At 39.1% G+C, this 13,533-nt stretch overlaps 1 protein-coding gene across 3 annotated transcripts in view; it reads right to left on the bottom strand.

The window, feature by feature from the left end:
- epha3 (eph receptor A3) overlaps positions 1–13,533 on the bottom strand; it is a 116,276-nt gene that overhangs the window by 4,679 nt on the left and 98,064 nt on the right. Inside the window, exons 14-18 of one of the 3 annotated variants that reach the window (XM_026295078.1) lie at positions 12,341–12,550; positions 9,675–9,824; positions 8,833–9,026; positions 3,731–3,886; positions 136–250 (exon numbers count right to left, since the gene is read on the bottom strand). In XM_026295078.1, the coding sequence (XP_026150863.1) occupies positions 172–250; positions 3,731–3,886; positions 8,833–9,026; positions 9,675–9,824; positions 12,341–12,550 (789 nt within the window). In that variant the 3' untranslated portion in view covers positions 136–171. Of the gene's footprint in view, positions 1–135; positions 254–3,730; positions 3,887–8,832; positions 9,027–9,674; positions 9,825–12,340; positions 12,551–13,533 lie in introns of all 3 variants that reach the window. The other 2 variants (XM_026295077.2, XM_026295076.1) reach the window with 2 other exon arrangements.

Here is a 13,533-nt window from a genome sequence, read left to right on the forward strand (position 1 = left end):
ACCATAGATTCTGAGTTATGCTTTAATATTAACTAACTATCCCTTTATATGTCAAACAAGTGAAAGCTCATCAGTGGTTCTGGAGATGGATTACTGATCCTGGGCATGAGGCCCAGGCCCTCGTCCTCCACCCACCATCCAAAGCCTGAGGAGGCGGAGAGGAGCTGAGCATTAGAGAGTGGTGATCCCCATGGATGGCTCCCATTCTGGGCAAGTGGCTGGTGTGACATGGACCTCCGTCAGAACCACTCTACTGAGACACAGCCAGGCCCAGCAACATTAACACATCACACCCGATGTCACCAATAAGTGCTTTCTTAAGGATGGAGCTTAACACACTTTGTTTTGTGGTGTTGTGTTTTTGTAAAAGTCAGGTTAAATCATGTGGCTTCACCTATACAGTGTAAATCAGTCGTCTATCATACAGCCACAAAATAACACTCTCCTAAAAACCATAGTTGTTCCTAAGTTTGAAGAGATGGTACTAATGACTTCAAAATATACAGAAAATTTAATATTTACCAGTTTGCAAAAATAAATTATTGTTAGCTAAAATCTACCTGATCAAATCCAACAAATAATATAAAAACTTATTCTGAAAATAATGTTGACTTTAGTGGTAGTCATATTCTTAGCCAGACAGAGTCCCATAATTCAGCCTTATTTTGACTCACCACTATGTCATTATGACCTTATGGGTTTGGAAAATAACCATTAATCATTCAAAGACTTTAAATCCTGCTTTCTTAGACTATAGACTGGGACCAGAGAAGAAATAGGACCTTCTACCCAGAGATTGCCCAGAAGCTCAATTACTTTTAAAACGCAAACTAAATATTACACAAAGCAGCATCACATGACAACATCCATCCATCCATCCATTATCTATACTTATTCCTATTTAGGGTCATGGGGATCTGCTGGAGTCTCACATGACAACACAACAATGTCAAAACTGCAACATAATGTAAGGGGGCATGAAATCATGTGCATTCATTCTTTTTAACAGCAAAATCTATGTGATCTATTGTTTTGGCTTTTCTGGATTTTAGGGAATGTTCCCACTTTAAGGATTTGTGGGCAATTAAACCACAAGTAGACAAGTTTTAATGTTTGGCACACTGTGGAGACCAAAAATGTCACTGGTATAGATTTAAAACACTGACACACACAATGACTCATCTCATTTGTGCCATAGTGCTGTTCTATTGAGAGTAAAAGCAGTTGTCTTGTCATCTTTCAAGCCACAAAACTATCCTCGTGAGAGGAGTAGCAGTGGTTGTAAATGTTCTTTGTCCTCATCTTAATCAGACAGGCCTTTTTTGTGTCAGAAATACCACATGAATCACCTCCACAACAGACAGTGATACCCAAATTAGCATGCAACAAGCTACTGCACCATGAAACACATTCCGTGTAACTGTAAATTAGAACCAGAGATAGGTATCCAATATTCGGAAACATACACCATGACATGAAAAAGATTTTAACAGCTGAAACTTCTTTTCTTGACTGTGTGGCACAGTGTTGATTGAGGAATTACCATCACGCCAGAGCAAAACCTCTGCAGGGTCTTTTTTCCCCATAGCTTAGTTAAAAGTTAACTCAGTATAACCTTTGCATCAACAAGTACATTTGGCACCAGTAATTGTCTCAGTGTTTATTTCCCATGGTCCGGGATTACGAAGCCTGTGTATAGACTTTGAAAGTGTGTTGATAAAAAAAAAAAAAGCCTGTCAGATTGATTTTCTCCATCTTTCAGTTTAGGCCAGGTTAATCTCTTCTTCAAATCAAATACTTGTAAACGCTGTCCGCACTCTCACTGCCCAGATGCAGAAAATATTCCAAATGATGCAGAATTTCCTAGTCAGTCCATCCTACCTCATCTTGAAAAAGGACTTCAATTACTCCAGCAGATGAGTCAGCACACTGCAGCCAAGTATGATTACTGTTCTTCAGAGGGCAGAGCACTGCCAAGCCTTGTGCTGAATATCAAGGACTAGATTAAGACTGTACAAATCAATACAGCAATCTATATTGAGCAATGCATCGTCTCAGCCCAGGCGGCTAGCCTCGTAGCTGAGCTAGTCTTAAGTGTTTTACCCTCAGCCTTCAGTGGATTAATACTGCAGTGATCCTCTTTAGCATCTAGAGCAGCTACAGAAAATGCATTGTAAACCAATAGGATTCCCTCATTGTAAGGTTACTTTGCTGCAGTTTGTCAATGATGTATTTTATCAAAACCTATTGTGAATTTCCACCTATTCTGCAGTTTATTTTGCTTTGTAACGCACTGACTGGTGCAAAACCTTTCAGTGATTAATTAGTACAAATGTCTGGAAAATCATATATCATTTAAATACAATGGCGATGAATCTGAATAATATGCTGATCAAGAGAAGAGATGTCAATATTACAAACAAAAGATTTAAACTCCTTTCTCCTTCATGGCCACTACCAGACAAGTATTGAGATCAGCTCTACAATTCATCATTTTTCACATTCCACATCAATTAAACCAGCAGCAAGCAAGCAGATGACGAGCAGCTGGGACAAAGAGAGAAAATCTCTGCAGTTTTCACTAACAATAAAAGAAAACAACAAAAACATGTACTGCAATTGTGAGATTACCTTTGTTTTTACTCTGTATTTACTCTGAACTGTCAAGGAGATTCATCAGTTCATCACTCAATCAACCAGTCTATTGTCACTGTGCCTGGGATTCAGATTTCATTTTAGTCTGCCTGTACAGGACTCCGGCCAGAACCTGATCCACTATCAAAACCTTTTCTCAGCATGAGGATCTTGTCAGCAGGCCCTGATCTACAATACCTGTCTCTGGTACAATATCTCCCTTTTACTGAGGGACGCTGATTGACTGAACCCGATGCTGAGACTCATACCCTCCATCTTGAGTATTCAAAAAATGTCAACTCAACCTCTAATAAAAAAATATATATTTCTACGCAAACAATTAGCTTTGCCAAATATGCTTTTGAGGTGCAGTCATATCTGAATTAAATTCAATGTCAACATTTTTCATATCCAGGATGTGTGAATGTGTCATTTGCTTAAAGTCATTGCTGCCTTATTTAATCAAAAACAGTGTTTAGGAGCGCAGACATGACTAAATTAAACTATGATAATCTTCTGTCACATGAAGATATCCTAGGGAATTATATTAACTACTCACCTTTTGTTATCTTAATAAATCTAGGTGACCTTACATTTGCTACACAGTGTGTTTTTTATTGCGAAGAGTTGTAGATGACCATATAATTTAGAATCCTACGCAACCACAAACCAGATGTTATCATATGGTCAGTGAGTATTTGCTTATTCATTGCTTTGCACTTTCTCTCCTGTTTCCTACAGATCTCACAACTCATCACACTTTATTCTTTCTTTTGTTTCTCTGTTAATCGCTCCTTTTTATACACTCAACTTCTCACAATATGATTATACCTGCAACAATGAAATCAGGCTAAGACCTGTCATTATGAGTTACAATGAGTCTCATCTGGACACCTTTAGCAATGGTCCTATATCTTTTTTTTTTACTGACTGAGTAAAACATGTGTACGTGTACATGTATGTGTGACATTCACCGAGAGCCTTATCAAATTCCTGGGCCTTGCCACGTGTACTGGGGCCCTGTAAACACTAGTGACATGAATAGGCAGAGAAACCCAACGTGTGTGTGTGTGTGTGTCTGCATGTGTTGTCTTACTCTGTGGAGGTCTTAGCAAGGGTGTCACAAGAGCTGTAGCTGACCCCGGAGAAGGCCTCTTTGCAGGGCAACGTCCTCATTCCATCCATCCAGTCACCCATTGTCCCCATTGAGGGAACCTCTGAACTGCTCCTATCCAATAACAAATTGGCTGGCCTGAGGAGAGAGAGTAAGAACTAAAATAAGTCAAAGGCCAAGGAAGAAACAGATTTATTTGAGTAATGACCTGTAACGTAGTCATATAGTAAATAAAATGGAGTTGATAAAGTAGCTTTAGGTACATGAAGAACATGGCTAGAAACAGCAGCACCAGTATCAACAGAATAATATGACTATTTGCAATGAGCAGCACAGCAGCACCAGTGGCAGAACAAAAGATTGTACAGGGCTTTGTCAGCAAATAGACATTAATGCAAGGGATGAGGTGAAAATACAGAAGCAGTGGTAACGGGAATGGAACTGAATGAAATTTCTGTAAATGCAATGTGTCATGGAAAAATTTACATTACATTGTTATTTATTTGAATTAATAATTTGGTGAAAGATGATTTACATTTTAGTGAATAATTTATTCATGTTAACATATTTTATTTCACAGTGTCCATACTGTGCATGCTTACGTGTAGATAACTAATTGTATACAAGACTTGATCTGACAGAAAATGCAGCCACAGCCACACACACACACTACACACTACTACACTACTACACAGTACAGACAGGTCTTATGTGTCTATTGCATACAGTAAAGCTGCACAATACCTTTGGGTGTGGAATACAAGGCGGTGGTGTGGGATCTAACCATCACATCAAATATTTCCATAATATATTTTCAAGAACATGATTAATAACAAAAGCTTCATCAGTGTTTGTCTAATTTCATTAGTGTTTCCTGCAGTACATGTACCATGTGGCAAAATGCTACATTAGATGTGATTAGACTTGATGGTTTCAATTGGATCAAATCAAATTAAATATCCTGCGTTGGGCTTTAGAGTGCTCAGTCAACAGTAGAGGGTGAAGGAAAGCCTGCAGGCACTGTTCTGACTAGCTCTGATTGATGGGGAGAGAGAAAAGACGAGAGAGGTATGTGGTACATGTGTGCATACAGAGAACGAGAGAAGAATTGAAGCTGGACAGTAGAGAGAAAGCTGAAAATGATAGAAAAAGCTATTTTCTTTATCAGTGTATAATGTATCATATGCCTCTAATGCCATGACGGATGCTGTGTTTTACGAATGTGGTTCATTTAGCAGTTGTGAAACCTGATCACATCAAGGCAGAAAATGGAAAGCCAGGTCAAAACACATTACGTCAAACTAGGACTCAAACACCAGTTAAATAATCGCTAAAACATGGGTAGGTTAGAGCACATAGTGTGTTTATGGTGGAATTTGTGAGTGGCATTTAAAAGGCACTCTTTTCTTTAATAAAGACATACTGTGCCTGTTTTGCAGCTCAGACAAAGGCACCTCCACCAAAACACACACACTTAAACACAAAGGAAAGGAGCCTTGTGAAGGCAAGGCAGGACAGGACCAGGCAGGACAGGAAAAAAAGAGTACGTCTACCTTTGGTAATACCATTCAGAATCTTGTAAATAAACTTATTATAATGCCAGGAAGTCCACCTTGGCCTGACTCATTTGGATTGGCAGGGAGATTTGGAGCCACTGTGTTTATGTGTGTGAAAACCTGGAAAATATTACCCAGGGGCACGATGGCTTCAGGGAATTAAGAAGGTGTAATTCTGTTCCAGACTGATGCAAAAGCTAAAGTTATTTCTTATACTCATAAATATTTTTAATGCATTGCAAAGTAGTATTTTCGGTAATTTTCTGTAACATTTTGAAGAAATGTGTATACTTCTTTTGTTTAAAGTACAAAGATAGTTTTTTTCTCAAATTTTATTTGATTATCAACTCATTTTAGAATGAAGCAGACACATATTAAGGTTAAGTGATAAGTAACTAAGTGAGGTTAACTTAATATTTTGTATATTCTTATTGTGAAGGATGGAAAATGAAAAGCTCTTCAGTTTAGCTGCCATGAAGGTAACTTGTTTTTTTTTTTTTTTTTTAAACTGCCTTTTCCTGTCCTGTTTGAAATGAAATGTATTTTATTCCATCAGTAAATTAGAAAGACTATCTTGGGCCATTAATGCAGGTGTGATATGTTTTGATTTAAAGAAGCGAAATACAATGAATGTTACAAAAGAAAATCATCACGCCGCCATGAAGCAACAATGACAAAAACACCAGACCAAGCCAACAAAGAACAGTGAGATGACATCTCAGACATGAAAAAAAAAAAGGAGAGTGGAAAAAGGGGAGAAAAAGATGCATCTGAGGCGGTGGAGTGGGTGTTGTTACAATGATTGAGTCTTTTCCTGCCAGATCAGAGGCCTGTCAAAATGCTGAAGCCCCCCCCAGGACCTCCTGGAGAGACTGGTTTGTAGGAAAAGGAGGGAACTGAGGGCTGGAGGGTGGGGGTGGTTTGCATGTGGGGAAAAGAAGGAAGTGAGTGGATCTCCCTTAGAGGAAAGTAGAAATCTTTTTACGAGAATAAAGAAAAAACCTGCAAGTTTCTCTTACAAATGTAGCATAAGGTAATGATTGTGAGGGTTATATATTACTCTCTGATTTTTCCAATTACCACAAACATTTGGATGTATTTGAAATCACAGAATTAAATTTTGGGTTGTCAGGATATGAATGTTCAGCTTTCTATTATTGATTCTCTCCTCTCCTGTACCCCTTTTCTTCTCTCCATGCTTTATTTTCCTTTCTCTCATCTCCTCTGAGAGGTAAACTGCAAATGACCTTGTTTCCCCCCCTTATCATGTTCTTTGTTTCCTTTGTTGTTATGTTTTCAGCAACATCTCACAGCAACATAAGAGACAAGATGATTGGGAAGGAAACACAGAAACAGAGGAATGTGATGAAGGGGGAAATAAAGAAAGAAGAAAGAATTTGTCTGACGGCAAAAAGGGGTTTTCAAAACTCCTCGTGGAGTTAACAGCATGTAGCAATGCAGAAAACACCCGCTCGAACAGAAGAAAGTATAAATACACCGGAGAGAGAATAAAGTTTACCCCTCTTCTCGTTTTCACTTTCCTTCCCCTCTTTTGCACAGTCTTTCATTGTTTTGACCTCCAAAGAATCAGGGCTGTGTACTCTCTTGTTTTTACAGCTCTCGAGGGAGTAGTGAGGTGGATGAGAAGAAGAGCTTGAACAGATACATATGGGTAGGACAGTGTGGGAGGAATTCACCTCTCACTGGGTTACTAGGGCAATTCCCAAGGTGTCCCTGGAAGAGGTCAGGCTGATATTTTGGGCCATTGTCAGCTCATTTGATTGAAATTTTGATATATGGCCATTTACCCTTGTTTTATATGGTTGATATGACATAATGTCAATCAATATTACACAGGAAAACTATCAACCTAAATTGATTCCAGTGTGACATATGTATTCCCATCAAGAATGCATAATTTGTAGAATGAACATTTCATTTAAATTATGAACCAGAGTTTTAATTTAGAGCATCTAGTATATTTAACACTGAGAAGAGATACATCAACACAGGGCTCAGCTCAGTTCAATCTAGAGCCATGGCCCCAGACCATTTAACTTTGTCCCAAGGACTCCACCAGGGAAACAAGTTAGCGCTTGTTTTAACTTCAGCTCCATTTCCAGCTCTAACTACTGAAAATGAACCAATGACCCTTATTCTCTTGATAGACGTTGCCTGCAAATGAATTACAGGGAGAACCAATATTATAGATTTGATGTGTTTTTACTTCTTTACAGAGCCGCCCTGTCAGTTTTCATTTTATCTTGCAGAAGGAGAAATGTTACAATGAAAAAATGACTCAAATGAACTACATCTGTAGTAGTGCATTAATGGGGCTGCACATTAAAGACATTTAGAGGGAGTAATGGTATCCTAGCACTTTGATTGCCATTCTTTGTTGAACACATAAACATGTTTTTTTAGTTTGAATACAGGGTATCCTGTGATCTCGTGTATTTTAGACACCCTATGAAGCCAATCAGATAGACAGTAGCTGCTAACCCTGAATGGACTCCTGCTGGCCCATAATTAGTCTCTGACAGCCAAGCTTGGCCCACTGATCCCAATTCCTCTTCATTCTCATGCAGAGACACTAAACTCTGACCAGGTCCCACCCCCAAAGTCTCCAGATGCCCTCCTCCGGTCGCAGGCTGTGGTCTGGGTTTTGTGGAGGGAGGGGTGCTCCATTAGCCAGCCAGGACAGCCCTGAGACAAACGAGGTGTGTGGAGCTGAGTGCAGCTGCTCCCGCTGTGCAACTGCTGCCACCACATTCACTTGCAAAGACACACACATACACACACTATTCTCATAAATCACTACAGCCGCCTCTGTCGGCCAGCCTGTGCTCGCCCAGTGTTAAAAGCCAATCAGGAAAATTACATGCAAACTCCAAGGGACCTATTTTCACTTTCTTAAGAAATCATTAGTCAATGTTATGAGCTTTGACGTCCACCATAATACCACAGCCCTCTGCTGCAGACCCAGCATCTGCCCCCCTCCCCTGCCCAGATCAACAACTGTACATGGGCTGCCGTGGTTCCCCATGGCTCCCTAGGAAAGAATGGTGGTCCCGACAAGGGACAGTAGTCCCAGAGATGGTAAAAAGAACAAAAATGCAGGGAAGAATATGTCTTTAGACTACATGAGAAATTAATATTTATTAAAATTGTTTAGACAAATAGAAGGCGGGGACTGATAAGTGGAGCCCATTTTCATATCCATACAACTCCCTGAAAATACAGGAAACAGGGAGGAAATGTTTATGTCAAGCCCCTGTACTGCCTGGTTCCAAAAACAAACAGATGTGCACAAAGTGGGAATTGTAACTGTATCCGTTTTTGTTATTAATAGTTCATTACATTACTTCTGAATCCCTGTGTCTTAAGATGACAGAGCAGTAAGCACTACAACCGTATCTGTACTGGCCAGTAAAACAGTGAAGATAGCTGCCTCATCCAGGCTAGTGAAAAATTCTGAACACCACAAACACCAAGAAGAAACTAACAACTAGAGTAACATAGGTTTACCTGGATGTGGTGTTGGCTGTGATTTTGAGGCTACCAGGGTTCCGGATGAGTTTATCCAGGATGCTGACTATCTGTTCAAACTTAGGTCGATTGTTCCTCTCCTTCTGCCAGCAGTCCAACATCAGCTGGTAAAGGGTAGCTGGGCAGTCCATGGGTGGAGGGAGGCGATAACCCTCATCTACAGCTTTTATTACCTTGATGAAAGAGGAACAAGAAATTTAAAAAATTAATGCTCTAGTAGTACATACTAATATTTTTACCATCAGTAATGTCCATATAGCTGGAAATATATATCCTCCTGGAACTGCTCTATGAAACATTATGCCCTGATGGTGGATATGGTGGATTACACACTCTGAATATTTATGACATATTACTTAGTCCATTAAGATACTGCATTTGGGTGCTTCAGTGCAAGTGATTGTGACCCTAATAAATGAAATTAAATGAGGCTGCAAAAGATTATTTCTGAATGAATAGACTATATCAACTCTTTTTGGACCCTTTAAATACACAGTCTTGGAATATGTTAAAGTTTTTCACAGTCTTAATTTGGATATTTTGAGAGTTTAACAGCACTCGCAATTTTTTTAACCTTAATCTTACTGCCTATATGAAGTTGTGTCTATAGGACCATGTTACATTCCCTTATTTTCCTCATTTAGCCAACTCAGAGCATGAACTAAAGATTTCAATTAAATCAATGAGAGTTGCAGATACCGTCACTTATTTCCCATCAGGGAAACTTAATGTGCCAAGCTGGCAGCACTGCTGCAATGGTGGATGCGCCACACAGACGCCAATGCTAGAGGAAGTTAATCTGGCAACTTGGCAGTACTTACATCCTGATTGGACATCTCCCAGTATGGTCGTTCCCCGTATGACATCACTTCCCAAAGCACAATGCCATAACTCCAAGCGTCACTGGCTGAAGTGAACTTCCTGTAGGCAATAGCCTCTGGAGCTGTCCACCGGATAGGGATCTTACCTCCCTGACACACAGAAAGAGATTGATTAATCAGTCATTCACTTAGTCAGTGTTTCAGTCAGTCAATAATTCAATAATCTTGAGCAGGACAGTCTGGCTACCTGATCTTACAATGTATGACAGCTGATCAGGTTAACTTTTGAACATGAAATTGAGGAAAGATCACATATAGCACACATAACGATTACCAGAATAATATCCTCTAAGTAAACATCAGCATACTGTGTTAGTATCACCTTTATGGTATAAATTAAAAAAAAAAAAGCTACAAGTCTGTTTTCCATGTATATACTGTATCATGTGTAATATTGGGTAGAGGTGGGTGTAGCGTATGTCATTTACAAAGGCCTACATACTCTAAAAGATTCAGACAATTTTATGAGCTGTTCTGAAACTTCTTAACCCATATAAGCTCTGTGGTTTGGATTGAGCACAGGGATTTCAACCTCAGCTCTATAACTGTAACACTTATCTGAAATATTATTATTATTTCCAGCACCACGTGGAGGACCCGCTTCATGTTGCTTCAAGGAGCTGTCCCATTGATTCATTTACTTTCCCATACTGGCAAGTAAACATTCCAACAAAAATATATTTGATTTTGGAATATTTTTCTATAAATGTCATTTTTGAAAAGAAAGTCATATAAAGTTATATAAAGAGGCAGTGAACCTTACTGTAACAAAAAAATATATATTGGTCAGGTTCAGTTATAATCAAAAACTATCAATATCAACCTTAAAAAAACAAAGGAAAAACCTGTTAATCAAACCATAATTCAAAGTTTCCTGCATAACCTCTCACTGTAGTGTCTGCTGCATTTGTCATTCTAGCTACGAAGGAGGACAAATGAGGAAAATCGAGCTGAGGAAAGGAAGCCGATGGCAGCCAAAGCTAATAGAGGCACTGGCCAACTCACGCAGCGGTAGCCTGGTGCCGTGCAGTCACACACATTGCCCTCTAAAAAAAACTATTATACTGCCTGATCTATAAGGAAACACTGACGGATGAATAAGACAGAGAAAAGCATTTAATCACACACATGCCTCCAAAATTGAATGCAGGTGCACACAGAAACACAATACAAACACAAACGTAAACTCAAAAAGACACAATGCTCATAAACCTTAAACTTAAACCTTGTGTACTTCAGTAAGAGGTTTAAATGTAAGTTACGCACAAATTCAGTTGTGCCAATATCATGTACGCGACACACATGTACAGAAACACTCCCTTTTAGATGAACTAAAACTTATGAATTTTCCTTTAAAGTAAGTAACCACTAAAAAAGTGAGTGAGGGCTAGCGTGGAATCTGAAAGCATGTGTGGAGCGTAATCAGTTACTGTAACATCACAGAGTTTATTATTCTAATTTATTATTTCAGATTAAGTATTTCTGGGAGAAAGGCAAACGACACACTGACTGTTTATTTGACAAGCAATTCCCAGCCAGCAAATTATACTGTGTTTAAAGGGGCTGCACGCATGGTCTAGACCACAGGATCCTATGATGATAATGACCCCACATACACACACATATGGACACACACATGCACGCACGCACGCACGCACGCACACAGACACACTTTCTATTCCTTGTGAAGCCATTACTTACACTCATTTCCCGGAGACTCACTAACCTTAACCATAACCCTAACCACCTAAAGCAAGCTATTTCTTTAAAATTCAGTGGTTTACATGGTGGGGACCTGGATTTTGTCCTCACGCTGAGCCCTAACATGTCACTGTGTAAACAGGTTTTAGTCACAAAACATGGTACACACACACCCACACATTACAAAAACACATGAGTACCTTGAACATGGGGTGTCTACTGGCTTTGTATAGACAATAGGATTAGGTTATGTTAAAAAAAAAAAATCTTTTAAAACTATATGTCAGCTGCCAACCTTTCAAAATATTAACTGTTTTTCAAAAACAACATTACCTTACCTAACACATCTAGAAATTACATTTATCTAAGAGTTGTATAGTTGTAGTGACCTTTAATAAGTCCCATAGAGCCTCAAATGCACTTTAGAATTAAACCTAAATATTGGTGGAGGTTGAAGTGGCAGATGAGTCAACAGCTGGTGACTGCACAAACAAACACGTCGTCTTATCGACATAATGCATTTCTAGAGGGCAAACAGTGATTAGATTGCTCCCCTGCATAACTCAGTTGCTTGTGAGTTCTGTGAACCAGGAAGGCAAAGCTTTGTGGATTTATATGAGTCCTAACACAACTCTGTTTTTATTTATGTGTTCCTCTCCTTCATCATGAAGAAGGATGCACCTGGGTCCTGGGAATACTACACTATACACTATACGTGTGAGACGGCAGGAGGGAATGTGCAATCCATTTGTCTCCACATCACATAATCATTATGCATAATGAAAATAAATTGAACATTAGTGTTGTTTGGTTTTGTTTTGGTTTTGTGTGCCTCAGGACTCTGTCCAACATATTTGTTCATGCTGTCATTTACATATGTCCTTAGTGCCTGTGCTCCAGCTCACCCTGGTGGTGTAGGCAGCCTCTGGGTCATCCTCGAGCACTCGCGACAGGCCGAAATCTGACACTTTACACACCAGGTTGCTGTTGACCAGGATGTTTCGAGCGGCCAGGTCTCTGTGAACGTAGCCCATGTCCGACAGATACTTCATGCCTGAAGCGATGCCACGCAGCATGCCAACCAGCTGGATGCCTGTAAACTGGGCATCATGTTTCTAAAAAAACAAAAGAAAGTGAGAAAAAAAAAAGAAAAAGAGAATAAAATGAAGAAAGATGTGGTTTGTTAATGCCATATTTTTAATGTATATTATAAAGAACACAAAGAAGTCTGACCTTTCTGAGTATTTGCATAAAATGAAACCTTTCTACAGTACCTTTCAATCCACAGCATTTTCATTAACCTTTAAAAACCACCTTTGACATTCAACATCTCACAATCAGCTCAACTGTGAAATCTCAAAACTCGAGGCTCAGACATGTATAGAAATTAGAATAAGACCAATATATAACTTAAATGTTCTTTATTTTTCGGTAAATGCAGGTACGATTATCCACTACTCATATGACAACACTTTATTACACATAGGACAAACGCTTAAATTAACACATAGAACATATAATACATTATTTAAAACTGTCTCAAACTCTTGAAAAATCAGTGTAATGACAATTGTGAAGATGCTAATTAAATTGTTCATTGGATTTTTATTGTTCTACTAAATCTTTGCAAAGTAGTTCAAACACTCAAACTCGGACTAGACTAGATATAAACATAAAACACATTTTTTTCTGTTTGCGTTGGCAAGGGGGAGTGTTTACACTAGTTTGCACTGCCAAGTGTTTATGAGTAAGCTTATGTATTCTATGATCCACTGCTGATGTCTGGTTAGGGAGGAAATATAAACAGAGGAGACATGGGGGGGTGCAGAAGCTTATACCATTAGAGAGCAAAACATCAAGAAAATATTTACATCATTGGCAGTTTTTGTTCAGGGTTTGCAATAGGCACCATTTAGCATGAGAATGACTGCAGTTATAATATTTGAATTTCCATCCATTGCTCTTCACATGCATCGGTTTGCTCTGTGTTTGTCAGAGACCGCGTCATTTGCCACATGAGTGTAAGATGACTGTGTTTTGCTTTGAAAACCAACCAGACCCATCTCACCTCCCATTTCGTCTGCTGCAATTAGTGGCT

The sequence above is a fragment of the Mastacembelus armatus genome, chromosome 21 (assembly GCF_900324485.2).
Source record: "Mastacembelus armatus chromosome 21, fMasArm1.2, whole genome shotgun sequence".
In the NCBI taxonomy this organism is placed as follows: domain Eukaryota; kingdom Metazoa; phylum Chordata; class Actinopteri; order Synbranchiformes; family Mastacembelidae; genus Mastacembelus; species Mastacembelus armatus.